This window comes from Limulus polyphemus, unplaced genomic scaffold (assembly GCF_000517525.1).
Source record: "Limulus polyphemus unplaced genomic scaffold, Limulus_polyphemus-2.1.2 Scaffold705, whole genome shotgun sequence".
In the NCBI taxonomy this organism is placed as follows: domain Eukaryota; kingdom Metazoa; phylum Arthropoda; class Merostomata; order Xiphosura; family Limulidae; genus Limulus; species Limulus polyphemus.
In genome coordinates this window covers 34,820-56,176 of record NW_013666315.1, presented here as the reverse complement: position 1 = coordinate 56,176, position 21,357 = coordinate 34,820, and the positions used below count along the sequence as shown (strand labels likewise).

The window sequence follows — 21,357 nt, the reverse complement described above, 5'->3', positions numbered from 1 at the left end:
TTAACAACTAGTACCTGTGTTTCGTAATTAACTTACACTTCTATTCCTTCTTTAATATATTGAAGTTAACAACTAGTACCTGTGTTTCGTAATTAACTTACACTTCTATTCCTTCTTTAATATATTGAAGTTAACAACTAGTACCTGTGTTTCGTAATTAACTTACACTTCTATTCCTTCTTTAATATATTGAAGTTAACAACTAGTACCTGTGTTTCGTAATTAACTTACACTTCTATTCTTTCTTTAATATAATTTTCATTAACAGTATTGGTTAGAATGATTGATAAATCTATGTTTATTATTAATTTGCAAGTTAGCTTAGTATCTGGATTTAATACTATCCTAACTATCCCTCGTGAGATGTTATTGGGTTTATGGCCAAAAATATTGCACATAGCGATGGTGCCCAACTGAAGAAAAAACAACAGACAATTCTTACAAGTTAGAACGTAAAAAAATAGTTTTCACTACCTTTATTTGCGAGCTAATGTGCTCAGTACATTGTTGCCCGATGAAAGCTACGGTAGGAATGTCGAAAGCTCGCAAATAAAAGAAAAGTATTTTAAGGCAGAGAAAAGTCCGTGTGTAATTCTACATATTAATTTACTTACGTTATGATTCTTAAAGAACAATTGGGAAAAATTACTGTAACTCAACTAATGACGTCATGTCATACTATATATGAAACTGTTATATAGCTAATATTAATTATTTATATAGTATTTTGTTTGTTTATTTGTTTTTAATTATGCACAAAACTACATAAGGGCTATCTGTGCTCTGCCTACCACGGGTATCGAAACCCGGTTTCTAGCGTTGTAAGCCCGCAGACATACCGCTGTGCCACTGGGGGGCTTTTATATAGTAAGAACTTAAATTGAAGGGAAGTAAAACTAATGGTGTTCATTACACTATTGTGGTGCAATATTACCTTAAATTTATAAATGTAAACGTGAGAGTTTTTAAAATGTCGTGATATTTTGTAAAACCTTTAACCTCGAAATGATAGCAAGAAACTATTGGGTTTTCCGAAAATTTGAGTAAATTTGATTTTTAAAATGCGGTAGAATAAAATTATAAATTTTACGAGCTCTTTCCACTAAAACCTGTAGTATAGAGCACAGTTTACTGCACCTAATAAGCTGTAAATAGCAAATATTGTAACATTTGAATTATTTTACCAAGAGGAAGACTAGTGCAAAAATCACTAAAATTAACTTTATACTTTTAGCATCAAAGTCTTAAATTTCCTCTTTACTTTCTGTGGAATTACCAATGATAATGAACTGATTAATATCAGTTTTCCTTTATAATATTACAGTATTTGTTTCAGTACTGTTTAATGTATTTCAGATTCATAATTAATAGAACTAACACATGCCTAATCATAGCCTTTTAGCACCTGAAATTAACTTGCATTTCTTTGGTATTACGTAGTTTGGGAATCCAAAATAATTTACGTATTAAACCATAAGATTGAACAGAATTTACAACACAATCTGATAAAACTTTAATGTGTTTCTATATGATACTAACTACATTGGTTTTAACGTATTTATACACCTTATTAGGCATAAAGTTGTAATATATATTTTGTTTACAAAGGAGCACAAAGTTATTAATTAAAAACATTTTTATACAGTGCATCGTGTAACAACATCTGTATGATTCGCGTTATTTGAGAAAGCTGATCCCATTGGTCGATATCACGTGAAAACATGAAGCTATAATTTGGAAATGTGATTAAGACGAATAAGTCATACAAGTGAAAGTTTATTACCACTGATTTATTTACAAAGTCTGCTCCATTAAATTAGTAAATTATGAAGTGTTATCCAGTGAAGTATGTGCGTTAAAAAACAAACAAACAGAATCTTTGTGATGCAGCGTTTTGATTGGTTTTCGTTTGTGATTAGTCGCTAATGATTTCATTTTCTGAGTAAGACTTGTTCCTAAGGGAATAATTATATCGTAGAATTACGGGAAGACGTAACCTGATAATACACAATGCTTGTTTGATATCCCTTATCGAGTCAGTAATGGAGCTTCATTTCCGTTTTACTAGATATTAAAAAATATTTTAATCTTGTACTCATAAGCTTGTTTAATAAATTAACCAACGATTCCTGTAAATCTCTGTAAAGGTGGCTTTTACATATTTTATATAATAGGTGATGATAGCTGGAACAAAAACAGATACATCTTGATTGGCATTTATTTTAGGAAAACGTTAACAATTCACGTTCTATTCCCGATTACTTGTAGTACTAGCAGTTCCCTTCTGTAAACAGTTTCTGAGAAGTTTAACCTGTCATAATTTGATCTTCACCAGATGTTGAGATAATCAATGTGTATGACCTTATTCCCCCCCCCCTACTTTACGTCTTAAGTTATTTTGATGGGAGTATCCGTGTTTGTCAAAGTTTAGATGGTTTACTAATTTTATTCTTATGTCTCACATGCTGTAACAATGACGCTATAAGCTAGTTTAAAGTAATCTATTTTCAGCTAAATGATCAATTTTTACTTTCCATTTTTTATTTTATTTTTTCATGTATGTCATAAACCATGACCAAGAAACGTTTTGTTCGTAGATGGAATATCTGGTATAGTTTCATTGATTTGGATCCCTCTTTTTGTTTCCTTCTCTCTTTTTTCTGTGGTTTTCTTTTATACTCGTAAAATAACATGATGAAGCAATGCTTCTAAAACTCCCCTTTTACCCATAACTCTTATCACGCTTCACATGTCTTATCCAATATTTTATTTCATGTGCTCTCTGGTGGTTTAACTCGTATTATGCAGTTTTTTTTTTTTGAATATACAAGTTGTCAACATTTATATGAGAGGTTGGATAAGTGTAAAATTGTCATCATTTTAAACATTATTTAAATTATAGAGTTATAGCCAATTAAATTACCAAAATGATCTACATTTTTTTAAAAAGCCCAGCTGCAGATGTCTTGGAGCGAGAAGCAGAGTAATAAATGTATTTTAGTGCTTTTGGTCGTCTTGGATGTTCAGAGCAAAAAATCTGACAGGCAGTTTTTTTTTAATTTGCTTATTTAAAAATGTCCGCCAAATGTTCATTTGAACATTTTTACTTGTTTTGAATGTTAATTTTATTGATGATACAATTTTAAAGTATACACAATGAAAAAAAAATTGTCACAGACTATTTGTACTTGGATAACACATGTGCAAGAAAAACGTTAACATGACATTTATAAAGACACCACAGATATTTTTACCAATTATATATATAATCTTTGTGTGCAGTCGTCCGATCACCTTAGGTTAAGCCCATACGTCTCTAAGCACTTAGCTTTGTAGAATAACATGACCTGTGTCCATGGTTTGAGAGGCTTCCCAAAAATGAAGATATTTCTTCCATTAGAAAATTTACGTCGCAGCAAATGACTTTTGAATGCCATTTTAATTGCGCACAAAATGAAGCTATGATTAGGGTTGCACCAGATAGAATATGTAGCATAATCGGTGCCAGCCAGCAGCATGAATACTTTCATCCGACTTTGACAGAAAAGCTAGAGGCTGACCCATACAGATGGCCAAACAGTACCCTGATCGCTAGCACCCAGTCTGTTATTACAAAAATAATCGACGTTCCATGTGAAAAGGGTATGAAACAGCTTATATTAGATAGATATCAAGAGCGAGCTGACAAACAAGCCAATAAGGTTCACGTAAAGGTTTCAGGAATCTCAACAGACTTTCATGCTGCGGATGCCCAATATCAGAGACTATTATCGAGCATTCGTGAGTGAACAAAATGCGAGTGCTAGTAAGGTGGTCCAAGATATTGCTTTTTTTCAAATCTTATCACAACTATGAAAAGTTATAGAAGTTATATATGGACACCTACTGAATTACTTCTAATTCCTCACTGGACTATCTTCATGAATCGCCCTCAAGATTTATCCATAAAGTAACCGATAACGAACCCATGTCAGGAATCAGGAGATCCTGCTTATCGGGATTGAGACTACGTTTTATACTATTCATTAGATATGTTTTATTGGGAAAATTATATCTGGTTCCGAAGTTTAACAAAAGTAACCATCAAGCTTGGTTGAAACGTCATTTTTCACATTCCTATGAAAACCTACAATCTGTGCAGTTTTCTACAATTAATTTAGCTAATTAACTTGTTGATTAGTGTTTAATTACTCCGTTTATTAGCGTGTTCTAATGAAAATCAATACCGAAAATGTTTTGTTTTCATTGTTTTCGAATTTTCGTACAAAGCTACTCTAGAGCTGCACTAGCCGTTCATAATTTTAAACTGACAGACCAAATGGAAGGTAGCCGGTCAACAACAACATCGACAACTCTTGAACTATTTTTGTATGACCCCCAAATGCAAGCGATTTTTTTTCCGAGGTAACGAGACACAAACGTGGGACTCCCAGATTCATAGTTCGCCATACTAACCATTGGGCCATACTCAGTTCCACGGAGATTAAAACAATAAGCATTATCTATATATGCTAAAAACTATGTCAATTATTGTCAAAATATTAACGATTTATGAATACCACATTTTCTTACGACATTCTTTTTCAAATATATGTAAATAAAAATAATTCCCAAAGATGCCAGTTTGGAACAAGTCAGTTTCCTGCTCAGGGCTCAGGAGGATCCAAGCTCACCAAAAAAAATTGTTGAAACCTCACTTACAGGTTCAAGCAAATACCTCTATCCGGCGACTGGCCTACATCTCGTAGCTTCGGAATATTTAGGTGTGAAAAGTGTCTACAACCTGTATTACCACCTGACACTTTCAATCACGTGTCCGGTATTCCTTTCTACTGTCAAATAGAATTCAATAAATATACAAAAATTGCGCGTGTGATGTTTTTAGGCACATGTGCGTAGCTTCATCTATTGTCTTATTTATTTCTGGAAGAACGAGAATATTATAAGTGCTGATAAGCTAAGGCATTTATTTTTTTATGATGTTTGTTTTGTTTTTGTTTTTAATTATGCACAAAGCTATACAAGGGCTATCTGTGCTCTGCCCACCACGAGTATCGAAACCCGGTTTCTAGCATTGTAAGTCCGCAGACATACCGCTGTGCCACTGGGGGGCTTTTTTATGATGATACGTACTATATAATAGAAGACATGAAAATCTTATATTTGTATAACTCTTTGAACTCCTTTAACGTTGATTTGCTGTAATGTTGCTATTTAATATTGAAAGTTCTGGTTCAATGAGTATCTGGAGAGCTTTCTATTAAAGTTTCGCTATGGTTCTCTCGATAGCCCAAGGATTATGTCAACTAAAAGGCCGTGCTAGGATGTCAGCATTCTTTTGTCATTTTCTTCTTCTTATGATTTCCAGACACAAATCCATTTTTTTTTTTTAGATTTGCGGCGCGCGCAGATATTTTCCCTTTTCCCAATTCCTTTACCTTTCCACGTCCGTGATCATCCTGAGGAAACTTGTTATGGATATAACTAAGTTCGTAACAGTTTAGTTTGATAATCATTTTTCTTTATATAAAAAATAGATTAACTGATTAGCAATTAAAAAAAAAATCATTTTTTTAACAACTCTGTTTTATATTCCGTTTTACTTTATCATCACACACCAATGCCACCCGAAAAACGGGACTGGCTGTCACTGTTATAACACAAACAAAACAGAGTGTGTTCAAAGACATCGCAGAACGAACTTTGGATCTTTCCATCCACAGCCCAGCAAGTTGACCAGTAGGTCACGCCCAGCTTTAGATAAGTTGCTAACCTTTATCACCAAATTCTGATGATGGCGCTTTCGTTGCAACATCTCAGCCAATAGAAGCGGCAAAATAATTGTTCTTACATACTCTATTAACATTTTTTCAGTTAAAATGTCTTTCTCTTACTTTCTGAAAATGTGCTCAAAGAATTAACCAGAAAGTTTAAACAAAGTTTTATTTTTCCATTCTTATTTTAAAAAATTCGATGTGATCAGATGATTGTTTTGTTTTTGAATTTCGCGCAAAACTTCACGAGGGCCATCTGCGCTAGCCGTCCCTAATTTAGCAGTGTACAACTAGAGGGAAGGCAGCTAGTCATCACCACCCACCGCCAACTCTTGGGCTACTCTTTTACCAATGAATAGTGGGATTGACCGCACGTTATAACGCCCCCATGGCTGAATGGGCGAGCATGTTTGGTGTGACGGGGATTTGAACCTAAGACTCTCAGATTGCGAGTCGAGCGCCTTATCCACCAGGCCATGCCAGGCCGTGATCAGATGAAGTACATAAGTTTGAATAAATAAGATCTATGTAACTATATATATATATATATATATATATAAAGAAAATCAAAGGCAAAAACAAAATTCCTTCTTAGGATCGCCGTAACTCCTGTACATAATACTATTCTGCTTCAGCTTCAATAATCTTATTGTGTATACCACTCATTTCAAATTAAATTTGCATCTAAATTAGTTTTAATCACTCTTCGTGAGCACTCCATTGAACGATATTTAACATATGCAAATTAAATGCAGTAGCATTTAATCATCAGCCAAAACATATTTAAAACACTATGATGCAATAACAGGCTTATTTTGTATCAACTTACTGCCACATTCTTTACGCCCTCGCTCTTTTAACTTACAAACGAGAACAAACTGTATTGGAATAATTTCATGCTTAGTACTCAATCGAATGACATACTGTCCATTAAGAGCTTTAAAACAGTTAATTCAAAAGAATTATTTTCTATATCAGAGGATCGTAAAACATTTATGACGATAAAAAAGACATTTCTGAAAGCTCATAAAAATAGAACCTTTTATACTTTAAAAAACTACAAACTAGAAGAAAACGAATAAGTTTTAATGTAATGTATTCTACATAAATTAAAGGTTTTAGTTAAGGCTAACTACGGCTCGTGAGGTTCGCGCTCTTTAATGGCAACTTAACAAAAAAATTGCGCTCCGCACTTTGGGGTGCTAGATGCAGTGGCACAGAAGTATGTTTGTGACACTAGAATCCGGGTTTAGATACCCGGGGTGAGCAGAGCACAGATAGCCCATTGTGTTGCATTGTGCTTAACTTTAAACCAACAAACAAAGGTAGCTTAAGAGGAAGCGGTAGTTGTTCACAACCCATCTTCCCTGTTGTTTATCACTTAAAAATTAGGGACGACTAATCCTCGATTAAATTTTCACGAAATTCAACAAACAGGTTAATTAACCTAAGAGCCAAACATCAGAAAGTCTCTAGCAGAAAACGTTGCTTTAAACACAAGGGAAATCAATACTAATAGTGTTCACTTTATGGCTGATAATATATATAATTTTCAAAATACAATTCATCCTCCCTCCACACACATACAATCACTTTGGTTAGTTTTCAGCACACACGTGCATATTCATTCATATAAAACGTACCAAAATTACTATTTTTCCAATCACTTACAACTAAGAAGAAATATACCAAATCCAATAAACAGCAACTTAAAACTGTTAATAAAAAATGGTTCTTTTTGTTCGGAAAAAGTTTTCATTTATTATTCGAAATTGATTTGAAATTCTCGATTCATTTTTGCTCAACAGCCTTATTCAGCTAGATCCACTACTGTGGATTTCACACAAATGCTGCAAAGTAAGTTAAAATAAAAGAGAATACAAGTTACCTGTGTGTGTGTGTATAACACTTGTACATGATTAACACCACTAAATTAACAAGATATATATATATTAGAATTTGATAATTTACAGTCAGTGTTACTGTTATGTATACTGCCTGTTATTTCTGGACTGCTAAAAGCAAATCGTACAGTTTTATAATCACCTACGTAACTTTTGTTTTCGTATACTTCCGTCTAGGATGGGTGTCTGATTCAACTATGCTTTCAAAACAATCCGCTATTAATGATCACAAATGTGACCTGCGCAAAATAAGATATGTTGGACTAATTTTATGAACTAATTAGATATATATGCTTAAGAATTTTGGCACCAGCTGTAACAATCAATTTTTCTTAATGATTTATATAGTAACGTTGTTTTGTACTAGAATAATGCTATTCAGTTCACGTATGACCTAGCAACGATACTGATTAACCCTCTCGAAGAACTGAAAATAGTAATGTAGTAATCACTAACTCCATGACATCTCATTCCAAAAGTTATCACAATTAAGTTGGAAACATTGATTTTGAACTTAATAACTTTACTGATATCAAGTTAAGAAAGATTTATTTCCAATATACGAAGTAATTATTTGTCAGAGATAACTTGAAAACGTTAATGAGTTGATAATTAATAAAATTAACTCAAGGAATAATCAAGATATTTTTCCATAGTCCTAAAGAATGGTTACGTCATCAGAAAGAGATTAGATGCACGATGTGTTGTAAAGAGCTTAATTGTAATGTAAAAAAAAATCGTTACTGCCACTAGCTATGTTATACGTAAGAATATTTTCGACAAAAGAAGACTAGCTTTAGACTAATAATTAATTTTAACATTCTGATGTCTGCTATATACGTATAAAAGGAAAGTCGATGAATTTCTGAAAGCCCCTCTTTATACTTTCTTATTCTAAGCTTTCAAAAATAAACAGAATAGGCTGTTGTGGAAGAGTGTGTTGTTTATTATTCGAGAGATAACGAAAATAATTTAACATAGCAAGCAGAGGGTCAATGTCAAACGCTACTACGCGTATGTATACGAACATTTCCTGTTTTTATAATGCGGTTACACTTATTTATTTGTTCTTAATTTTATTTTAATGTACATTGAATGATATTCTAAGAGTGGTAAAGAATCTGAGAATTCTGTATAAACTAATGCCTATCAAGAGGTTTAGAGTATTATATATTTACTAACTAATTCAAAAAATTAATTTGGAACCGAGTTTCAACTTAAGAGTAGCAAATACTTAAAAACGAAACAAATAATAATTCTGTATAATATGGTATAAACTCTTTCCTGTTAAGACTATCCAGATAAACATTTGGTATAGCATTGCCTTGAGCCTAAGCTGCTGTTATTTTACAAGGTATGCTTCAAGTAAGTTCACTCAAGCGTCAGGTGCAGTTTGGTGCATTTTTTTTCACAGTCTCTGCTAGTTGATAATTAACGTAAAGAAAGCTATTGTCCAGCCTTTGGAGTAAACCATTAACAAGCCCTAAAATGTTATAGGATCTGGATGGACCATACGAAGGCGTTGAGGTTGTTGATTTTACTGTTGCTTTAACACCTGACATGGAGCATACGAGTTTTGTGGGAAAGGATGTTGACCGGCAAAAACGTCGTAATGTCTTCTGGAATCTGTTCATCTAAAGATTTATTGATATCGAAAGGATTTATAAGTGAAGAAACTTCTCACACAAGTCCTACGCCCTGTTAAGAATGTAGCCTATAGCTTCCAAAGTTGCCTCAACATAATGTTTACCTGCCTACATAGCAATGTTAACAATCACTTCAAAGCTGGATAAAGTGTGTTTTGTAACTCCATAAAGTTCGTGATCAGTTATGACGGGCTTGCACCAAACAAAATGCTACCAACCATTTTTGGAGATAATGTAGTTTTGCAAAGTACTTACGCTTATGGAAAGCATGCTTCTCACAACACAAATTATACATACTTTTTGTCACACTGTGTGCAGTTAAGTTGCTTCAAATTTATTAACAGATTACAGAACTGAGGTAAGCAAAATCAACAGTATAATAATGGTTGGAGACGGCTTGAATGGGTAATGAAGAAAAACTTTAATATAAGTTTAACGCAACATCATCAAACATTGTCCAAACGTTCTACATTTGCTGTTGTGTTCTTCATTACCCATTCAAGCCGTTTCCAACCATTATTAATCTCAAAGTGGGTTCCTCGTCATCTAATTTACAGACAATAGTATGTTTCACAAGTATTTCATTTATTACCACCATGGTTTCGCCAGTAAAGGAACCATCAGGTACAGACTGAAATAACTTGTAAACAGGTGTATTACATGTTTAACCGAAGAACCAGAAGTATCCTTGACATTCACACGGGGAAAATGTGGGAGGAGCTTAAGTTGGTTTGGTCGTTTAGAACTTTGTCTGGATTCGTTTTATACTTCTATACATTTCTAAAATTTCCAGGTTATTTAGTTAGTTAGTTTGTTTTTTTACTGAAAGATGATAAAAGACACCTTTTTATTATTCCAAGAAATGAACTTTTCTTATGCTTTGACAGAACTTAACTAATATGATGTTTATTAAATTCCCCAGACCGTTACGTAGTCATGCATAGTGAATCGCAAATGACTAAATACTGAGAAATTACTTTAACATCAATGGGCCTACAAGTTATTTTCTATCAAATGAATTTAATTCACGACCCTACAGCATCATGCACGCACTGTTACACTACTAATGTGTCTGTCTAGTGTGTATCGTGTAAATACTTCGAGTGTCCTTACAAAACGCACTGAGTGGGCCTTATCCAGTGTTCGGGAGATGTTCGAATACCTATTGAAAACTGTTTTTAATCCATAATTGGAAGATTGAGCATCATCTACATGAACATAGTAGTGGTGTTTTTAAGTTCTAGCATAAAGACACACTGGCCACCGAAGATACCCCTCATAAAGTTTCCACAGCATGTTCTTACAATGCTTCAGTAGCATTCAACAATGTTATATTTATTATCTATAGAAATAAATGCACAGGTGTAACCATTTTTGAATTCAAAGCCACGGACGCAAGGCTGAGAAAGGTATTGTTAATTTAAGGCATTAATATGTATTTAAATGAACCCTCGCAGTCTTAACAGTTTTAAAAGATTAGGTAAGCGTCAAGTTTTGGAGAATGGAAGTTGTTGAATAAGTTCTTAATTATTTAATGGTTTCGGTAGGCTTGCATCCGTAGCTTTAAGCATCGAAAACCTATAAATATGAAAAGTAAAACATTAACGTTTTATTAGTAGGTTTAAATAATTATTCGCACAAGTATTTTATCTTCAAAGACTCATGATTTATATCATAGAACTTAACTAGTAATATAAGTAAGGGTTTTTCATCTCAGAAAGTAAACTCAAGTGTGTAAAAAAAAGGAGGTTGCTTGAAACAAGGCAAAAACATTCTCTTGAAATTCAAAAACTACAGATTTTAGTAATTCAGCTATTTTGACATTATTCTTCGATCTGATAGACCCTAATAGAGTTTATTTCAAGGTTGATAAGCATTTACAAACCACTTCGATAAGATGAATAAACTCCGTTGAATCTTCAAGGATGAAACACAAACTTCCATCTAAAACTCCACTTGAACAATAGCAGACAACCCTTTTGAAAGGAAGAACATAGAGAAACGTCTTCTCGTAGAACTAAACAAGAACGGGTAAAAAATGGTCAATTTCTTTTAACCTTCCAGACATTTGAGTAACTGTTTCGTGAGAAGTGTTAGTAAGGTTATCTTTCCAAAATGTAACTTTACTATTTCATGATGTTTTTTAACGTTTTCTTTGATCAGTACATCGTGTATCATATTTTCTTGTTATTTAATGAATTCAAATGCACCGTAAAGTGAGTTACACTTCAGTACTCTTAGTATTTCAATCAACACAGGAAAAAGACACTTTTTGAGTATGTTTTTATGTAGACATAAATATCGAAAATGGCAGAGAAAATAGAACGGATAATGGTGTGAGGTTCATAGCATTTTCAATGTGTTAGACTTCTGTTACTTCCATACATGTCGTGTTTAATTTTTCTTGAGACATGATATACGAACCCCAATGAGAGTTCGACTCATTCAGCCACTAAAAACTGCAGGCACAGACAAGGCCAATCAATCATCTCATGTGCTATTCGTTGCTGTGAGATGTTGACATAAGAAAATTACCTGAGGGGTTTTATTCAAGATGAGGCTATAAAACTTGAATTGTAAAATTTTATGTGGCAACGTTACTCTTCAACATATTATACTTCATGAAATGTTTTTATTTCTTCCTAGAAACCAGCCAGTAATAATATATCGTCGCAAACATGTCAAAACCGTGTTTGTCCAAAAGTTCAGTTTTACAGATTCACAGATAACATGGTTTTGAAACTACAAAATGTTGGTCAAGTGATTTATATACAAAAGTTTTACAAACTTACGTGCAATATAGTTTTCTTTCTAGTTTGGAACTTCCTCGATGTTAATTTAGAGTTGATGTAGGTACAATTCACTTAATAGGGAGCTAGCTAGCTCTGTTGTCTTCACTGAGCACACGCCGATTTTTTTCCACCAATGACGTTAGATAATATTTTCGTAAAAGTACTTATGTCCGATGTTTATCCACCGAAGTTGAATGATTTCTAATGTTCGAAATTTATAAACATTCCCTGGTCAATATATCTGAAGTTCACGATTAATAAACGTTAATCACAGTTATAGCTTAAGAAGTTTATAGCACACCCAGTATAGCAACCCAATAATAGATACTGTTTTTAGGCGTGTCGCGTTGTTTATATTTATAGGCGTGTGGAGAGTTTCTCGAAGCTTCAGCTTACGTAACAATACTAATACGCTACACTAGTGTTTATATACACACGTATACTGTTGATTGTTACACTCGAGAATCCTCTACAACTTTAGAGAATAGGCGGGAGTTTCGCAATGCATATTTAACACTATACGTTATGTACATTTCTAAATATGAATTTAATGTAAACAAACATCGATATTAAAATAAATATATAATAATAAATCTGTCACACTTGAAAGATACAAACAAGTTTATTCTTGCTATCAGAACTTACAGGCAATAGTCAAATATAGAGATATATTCCCAATTTAAGGCTAAGTATCTAGACCGTCAGGAATCACTTAAGCAGACATATGTATATTCCGTTCGTATAGCTTTACACAGCTGTTCTTCTGAATGGCCATGTGCTTTGGAAGAAGCTTGTGAACACCGCTTGAATATTTTTGTAGACCTAAAGCCGTATGGATTATCTAGTTCACAGTTCAAGAAACTTTCCTGCCCTAACTGAAATGGGCCATTTTGTTCGTCAACTTACTTTCCAGTTTTTACTTGTATCTTTTTTTTTTTTTTTGCTGATTTCACTTTCTTTAACAATACGTTCAACAGTAAAGATATTCCTTTCTTCAAAACGATACAAATTCATAATTTTCATACTTTTATTATCAATAAATACAATTTCTCGCTATCAAATTCTATAACGTAACCCTTAAAGAAGGGATTAATTTTAGGCGCCATTTCTACAAATCACCACACTTCAACCGAGTAACAAGAAGAGGGCAGGGCATCTAACCTGTGTAGTCATAGACCACAGTGATGGAAGGGGTAAGGTGATACAATATACAACTTATTACCATAAGTCGAGAACAACTCACTGTACAAGATGTCAGTTTCATTTTCAGATGTTTTTATTTTAACACATAAAATGTGAACAGTGTGACGGAATAAACGTGGCCACTTGATTAGCGTAATAATCAATGGATCGTTCGAATATCTTTTCCCGAAAAAAAAGGAAATACTAATAATTGTCAATTGCGCTCCTCACTTTTAGGCCGTGGGTAATGTTGACTAGCTGTTCTTTCCTCTGCTAGTTGTTGACTAGCTGCTGTTCTGTCTCTTAGTGGGGCAGTTACGTTTCAAGTCCGTAAAACCAGGGGTTCGATTCCACGCGGTACACACAGCAGATAGCCCAGACTTTGCACCCCCCCCCAAAAAAAATAAACAAACGAACCCTTCCATATAGTGTTGTAATTTCAGAATCAGAGATGGCTATTTGACATCTAAGTGTTAGGTTATCAACAAGTCCGGAATAAACAGTGAAGATTTTATTATTATCATTGTAGTTACTTCGACTTCCCTAGAGCATTTAATCCTTTACGTTATCACAAAATTCTTCGGATTTTAATAAATTCGATTTCCTCGGTTACGCACTTTCAGCTGGAGGTAAATTGTCACCATAGTAACCAACGATTACAGTTCACGTACACGCCAGAGTAATTGTAAGATTCAATCGTTAGATAAACCAGGCATATCTCTGAATTAAGAATGTTACTTTGAAGGAATTTCGTGTAAATCAGTTGCCGAATGTAATTTGTATTCGTCACAATTTCAGATATTTGTCTCAACATTTTTTATTACACGTGGCAGTCAGTGTGCCGAAGAACCATTATATAACTGATCATGATAGTTTCAACAATATTATTTGCCGTTAGAATTTATTAGCCCTAATTAGCTGTGAGACACGATGTATTAAGAGTGTAAAGATAATTGTTTAATAACGAACACTGTCTAGTTCATTTATTGGATGACTTGTGATTTGATTCAAACATTTTTAAACAACTTACATAAAGAAAGCTATAGTCATTCTTTACCCGACAAGAAATCGCATTGTTGCTTTTACTGACTTCATTATCTGTAACCCAATTCCAATTGTTTCTGACTCAATGTCGGAACATTTCAGATACTATATTTACTTCTTTACGAGAAAAACAAAAACAACCTTCGCTTCCTCGTCTTGTGTCCGACATAATTAAAGAACCGTTTTACAACATTTCTTCCCCTTCTCCTTATTGCATGACTAGTACTATATATATATATATTTTTTTTTTTTTCTGGCTTGCAAGTGAACTTTATTTTAAGAAGTTATTGTAACACCTAAACAAGACGTTATATGCATGCTGCCAGTATTCATAGACATCCAAATCGTTTACTAACTGATGTACGATTATCTCTTCATAGGCTTAAAGTGTCATCATACATTCATTTTTCAGGGCCTGTATACGGTTGCGATTACGCTTGCTACTTTCCATGTAATAACAGACTTGGATGATCCAGGTAAGTCAAGGGATCTGACTTCTAGTCTTTGAATTAGCGAGTTATTTTATTTGATTGGTTTAGTTTAATACCTGACAAACGAGCCAGCCCAGCATCTTAATGTAGATAAAAACAAAGTTATTTCGGAAAGGTCTGAGTTGTTTTGATCAGCAAATAAAATAAAAAAAAGAAAGAAAAACAGATGGTTAACACTATTTTCGAGGCCTAGGTCGCTGGACACGAGACCATGAGATCCAACATGGAGTAGTTAACTTGTAAATGTAAAGTAAAACGATGTATCAATGAAACATGCTTGAAATGTTCTAGATGTGGTTGTGAATATGATGGTTTAAGTGTAGCGATTAAGTTAAGCTGTGGGTTCAGGTCGGATGAGGGAAGAACTTGAAGAAAGATATCCCAATCGATTTGATATACCAGCTGAATTAGAGATTCATCAATTGATTACTGCATTGAAGTGAAACATTAAAAAAACAAAAAAAAAACAGGCACAATAGTATCGTTATTTTCAAAAAGGTGGATTAGAATAATATATAAGGAATCATTAGTTTCAATATTTTGTGAAACTAACGGCACAGAAAAGCCCAAAGATGCAGTGTTGAAGTTGAAGCATTACAAGATGATGTTTCTAGTGATTCCCAAATTTAAAATGCCATTTCTGTAATGAAGAGTAAATATAAGAAGGATGATGTAATGCCCAGTATGGTACCACCATAGTATAGTCCATATAGATTTCATAATGTATTAATTTCATTAATATTTAGTTTGTTTTTGTTTTAGAAATTGTGCCGAGCTTCCTTCATCGAGATCTATCGAAATAATCTTAAATTACAGGTTTCCGGAATCACCCCCTTGTTGACTATCCTAGGCTCAGCACTAACAGATGCTGGGCTAGCTTGTGAGGCAGAGACTAATGAAAATTAAACAACCAGTAAAACAGTTAATATCTTTAATACGCTAGACGGTTATACTGAAATAAAAATAGTTCCAGATGTGTCATCAGAGATCACATTAGGCTTACAGTGAAGTTAGGTTAAAATTATTCTAACCTTAAGTTTTATGAATTTAGTTGGGTGTGCTTAACGTTAAAAGAAAAAAAGTAAGGATAGTTTTTTATGTTTCTGGTTGAAACTCGAAATTCCTTTGTTGTATTAATGATATTTCATGAGGTATGGTGAAACTGATCTAAATATGTATTAATTTTAAAGATGACACACGTCCTTTGAAGTAAGAAATTTTTCTTAAGGTTTTACAACTGAAATGATTGGAACTAGTATTTCTGTTTACCAAGCAGGTTCGAATACCTTTTGTCTATATTTATAGTTGTCACGTGCTACTTAGATCGGTTTTGAGGAATGTTATTCCTCGTCAGTAACGCCGAGTAACTGCAATCCACAGGCCAAAACCAGGCCTCTTGTGATTATTAGCAGCAATGTATGCTGTTTGAATTGTCCTTATGTAACCTATGTTCGTATAGATGTGCGAATCAATACAAACAGTAGTATGTCGAGCGGACAAAGCAATCTGCCGCAGGACAAACACTCTGTGTGTTATTTAACAGGAGTGACAGTTTAGCGATATTACACTTACTTTATCTCGGACTGTGGTAATCTAAACTATCACATATTTTCGATGGTTGTGCGCTAATGGACTCTTACTTCACTTAACAGGAGTGATAGTTTAGCGATATTACACTTACTTTATCTCGGACTGTGGTAATCTAAACTATCACATATTTTCGATGGACCCTTACTTCACATACCAAGTTTCAAGGCAATCGATTTAGAAATACCTGAGATATAACATCTCCTATTTATTTTTTCTTCGCACCAAAAGTACAGAAAATTTATTTGATAGAAAAACATACTTAACTTTTATTGAGATTTTCAAAATTGGTACACTGATAGATCTTAACCTACAACTAGGTGTCTCATTTGGTGTAAATATAAGCCGCATCTTGAACGAGGGCCTGATGGTGGGTACAACAAAAAATGCGGCCCAGCTAACTAATGGATGAATATTTGCAGTAAAATCCTTATCAGTATTACAAGTTTAGCTAGCAGTTTGGCCACGAATTTTGATCTCATTCCTTTAAGTCGCACGCTGAATGCTTTTTTGGCTGCACCTTTTTTTTTCACACCAAAGGTGTTTTTGATTAGATAATAAATAACAACAATAATAATAATGATTTATTCAACATCATTCATCAGACTTTGTTTGAAGGAATATTTTTTTCAATCATCAAATTACTGAATTTAGGAAATAAAAAACAAGGGGTTAAGTCTACTCTTGGCCTTTACACAATGATTCAAATAATTTGTCCGCTGAATAGAAGAAATTATAAATTAGTAGCGTTAGAATTCATCTTTCAAGTATATATGTATGAATGAAGGCTATCCGTAGTGAGTAACAGACAACTCAAAACACACACACACACACAGTAAGTGAAACTCAGCTGATTGTCTATCAATCTCAATCAACTGTTGTTGACCATCTACCATGTTACTTCTTTACAGCTTATCTTTCAAACTACCAACTGTAACCCGCCATCTTTTCAAAACACACATGTATACACACCACGTGCATGTGTTTAGTCTCACACGTTAACCGTCCCACGTGGATTAGGTCCGTACTTTTTACTTGATTGCTGCGGGAATACTGTTTTGTTACCATGGTTACTAATGGGGTACGGAATCCATAGGCAAAAGCTAAGGTTTTAATTAAAGTGACAACAAGTCTGCATTATTAATTTTTAAGACACTTTTCACTGCGAAGAGAAGTTTTAAATAACGACACATTGGACACTTGCGAAATATTTCATGCTTCTGTTTTTAACCTCACACAAGCTGTCTTTTTTGTTGTTGTTGTGTTAAAGATATATTTAGACTTATATTCTTACTGAAAACACGACAACCTTGTTCGTTTACAATAGCAGCTAAAAATCCTATGTAGAAAGTAAATTATTAAAGTCGTATGCAAACTACTTTTTGGCTATTAGAATTTCTGCAGTACTAATAAGTTAGGCAAAAACACGGTTTCATAAACTATTTTGTATGAAATACTTGTATATAATAATCAGTGCTTTGCATGAGAAGTGATAAGCGCAGACAGTGAATACCATCAACTATTATATCACACTAATCCACTATTCATTCTGGCAAGAGTTGGCTGAGGGTGGTGTTGACTAACTGTCTCTCCCTCTTGTCTATAAGTTCTAAATTGGAGACTGCTGACCTTACGCAGCATTAATGAAATCCAAGTAGACAAGCAAAAAATTCCATTAAAAAAGGCAGATGGGCTAATTTCGTAATGGTAGTGACACTACTGTAATAACCACGGTTACAAGCTTATAATGTGAAAATATAATTAAATCGTACACTTTATACCCTTTTCTAATCAGTTTTACAACCTTTCACGGGTCATAAATTAATAACATCAACGACTATGCGTGTATGAAGCTCTAAAAGTTTATCCCCAGATCAAGAGTTTTCATCATATATTGTTGACATACAAATTAGTGTAATCTATTTTTGTCTGTTGTCTCGAGTTTATCATCATGTGGTTACCCTCCACCATCTGGCGTGCTTTAGAACAAGTTGTTAGATTTTGAGTTTGATAATATACAGCGAGTCTTTTAGCTTCTAGGCAGGTTAGCAGCTATGCCTTCCTGAGTATGTATTAAGGAGGAATGTACAATACCAGGTAGTCTCTCACAAACAGTTTTGAGACATCAAGTATTTTAGCTCACGGCCGGAAAAAATCTATATGGTGATGATTTCGTTTGTTGTAGCCTTTCAAAATCATAAATTTTCTGCAGTTAATTCAACAGTTTAAAAAAATCCATATTAGTTTTTGTAATGCACTTCCACTGATTTTTTACAGGCAGTAGTCGATTCAAGAAAAGAACTGCAGAAGAAAATTCCAGTTGGTCTTTTTTATTCATTAATTTCACCATAACTGATCAATTTATTTAAAAGACAGTGCCAAGGAACAAATGTTTATGCCTACTTTAATAAAAGAAAACACAGGCCACTAACAGCTCCAGAGATTCTTTTTCTACAGAATGTAGTAAATTTATTAAAACTCCCCTACTACGGCAAGTTAATACCGTGTGTGTGTTTATATATATATATACACACACACATAAGAAGATAGCTGTTTTTGTTTTAAACGCACTACCACCTGAAACATGAGATCTGAAGTGAAATATTGGATATCACATTTACATTACGGTCGTTACCAGAACCAAGTGAGAAACGAGCTAAGTCAGTGATAAAGTATGTTATTCAAACGAGTTTTGTTAGTGTTTAGGTGTGAGAAATAGCTTGAAGTAAATAATTTATTCTTTTTTAGATAGCCTTAAACCCTCTTTTGCGGACTTTTCAGCCACTCTTAATGATCTAGCGTGGCTTATGTTATAAGATCGAAACTAAAGTTGGTTCTTGCATGGAATTTATTACCGGTTGTGAGCAAATATCTTTCGTATTTCCACAATTACCATCGTAAATTGAACAAAACCCAAGTGCTAAATCCGCGGCTGAAAACCCACTACACAAGCGTGTGGCTATAAACAGCAAATACGAATGAAAATATTTTGAACGTAAATACATATAGAAAAAAAATCTTTTATTACAGATTCAGCTGAAACACAGATCTGAACAACTCAAGTTTAACGTATAATACAAGCAAGTGATTATTTGTTTTATTATTAAGGTAATGTGCCCCAATACAAAGAACAATCAGCTTTCGGTTTAGAATTAACAAGTGACTTGTGAGAAAGTTAACTCTTAACTGAAATACTGTACGTGCTAGGAAACTGCATTAAGGGACTGGGAGACCTAGACGTCCTATATTAAAACTATGTTTATTTTCTGAGGAAGAAACTAGCATTCTAGAAGTTGACTTTTCTCCAGAATATCTACTGAAATCATTCCACACCATAATTTACTTTATTACATTTTCTGTATCAAGAATAATATGTCATTAAAAAACAATTCTATAAAACACACGTAAGGACATTTTCCCATCTCGTGCTGAAAATATTCAAGTTTCAAAACAAGTGAAACAAGCGCCTGCTTGTAAGTGAAATAAACCAGTGGTTCTCAAACTGGTGAGGTCACGCCTACAAGGAGGGACGTGGAATGTATCCTGGGGAAGTGGGCGCTAGGTATTAATTCATATAAAGCAAATTTTAAAATACCGTATACATCCTTTTCAATAGGTCCGCATTATCTCACATTAAACTTAGATTACTGTATACTCGTGTCTGTTTAAAACTGTGGTGCACCACAAGATTTAATATATAGTGAGAGTGAGAAATTGGATTATTTTTTACTGGTATATGTATGTGGGGGGGCGTTAAGTATTACAGACAAAAGGAAGGGGTAAGCTGTCTTACATTTCTATAGTTTTAAAACCATTTGGGGCAAAATGTGTTTTTTTTCTTAGAAAATAAATTTGTTTGTTTCAGTGCTGCTTGGGTTGAATGTGATGCTACTCGTGTGTTCCGGATTCTGTGTACCATCATCCGTGTTACTGTTAATTGGATTATGTGTGGTGAGTATATGGTAACCAGGGTCTGCTAAGGACAAACAACTTTTACTGATGACGAGGACGAAACAACAGTGGCCAAAAAATCCCTTAAGCCGGTTAAAGAATTTTGAAAGGATAAAGGATTACAAAAATAACTCGTATAAATTCAATGTATTTTATTATTGTATAACATAACATAATGTTTCGGGACAACATTGGACCTATTAGTCCATATCGTCTGTCCCATCCTCTAAACTAAATACAAAACTATTAACAAGCAAATTTAAAAAAAAGATCTTAAATGATAATTTGAAAAAACATATCAAAGAAACCTACACCATGTTTTAGATACCTATGATACAAAACAATTTTTATATATAAATATGTATCTCTAAAACATATCAAAGAAACCTGCACCATGTTTTAGATACCTATGATACAAAACAATTTTTATATATAAATATGTATCTCTAAAACATATCAAAGAAACCTACACCATGTTTTAGATACCTATGATACAAAACAATTTTTATATATAAATATGTATCTCTAAAACATATCAAAGCAACCTACACCATGTTTCAGATACCTATGATACAAAACAATTTTTATATATAAATATGTATCTCTAAAACATATCAAAGAAACCTACACCATGTTTTACATACCTATGATACAAAACAATTTTTATATATAAATATGTATCTCTAAAACATATCAAAGAAACCTACACCATGTTTTAGATACCTATGATACAAAACAATCTTTATATATAAATATGTATCTCTAAAAAACACATCAAAAGCTTTTTCTTTATATTCCTTACTCCTCTGTGTTTAAGCTGTTTGTTTATTTTACTTCTCTTACTCTAACTTCTTTCCAGATTGTTTACTTGTAAATAGACACCTAATTTTTCGTCACTTAACTGGTTTATGCTAACTAATTTGTGTTCACAGAGTCACTATATAAATGAAAATGGTCCGCATACTAATTATATTGTACTACAACAT

General features: G+C 33.5%; 1 protein-coding gene across 1 annotated transcript in view; it reads left to right on the top strand.

The window, feature by feature from the left end:
- Positions 1 to 21,357, top strand: part of LOC106460086 — a 61,262-nt gene that overhangs the window by 32,978 nt on the left and 6,927 nt on the right. The window contains exons 2-3 of the mRNA XM_013919768.2: positions 14,755 to 14,818; positions 20,286 to 20,371. Coding sequence (XP_013775222.2) covers positions 14,755 to 14,818; positions 20,286 to 20,371 — 150 coding nt within the window. The remainder of the gene's footprint in view (positions 1 to 14,754; positions 14,819 to 20,285; positions 20,372 to 21,357) is intronic.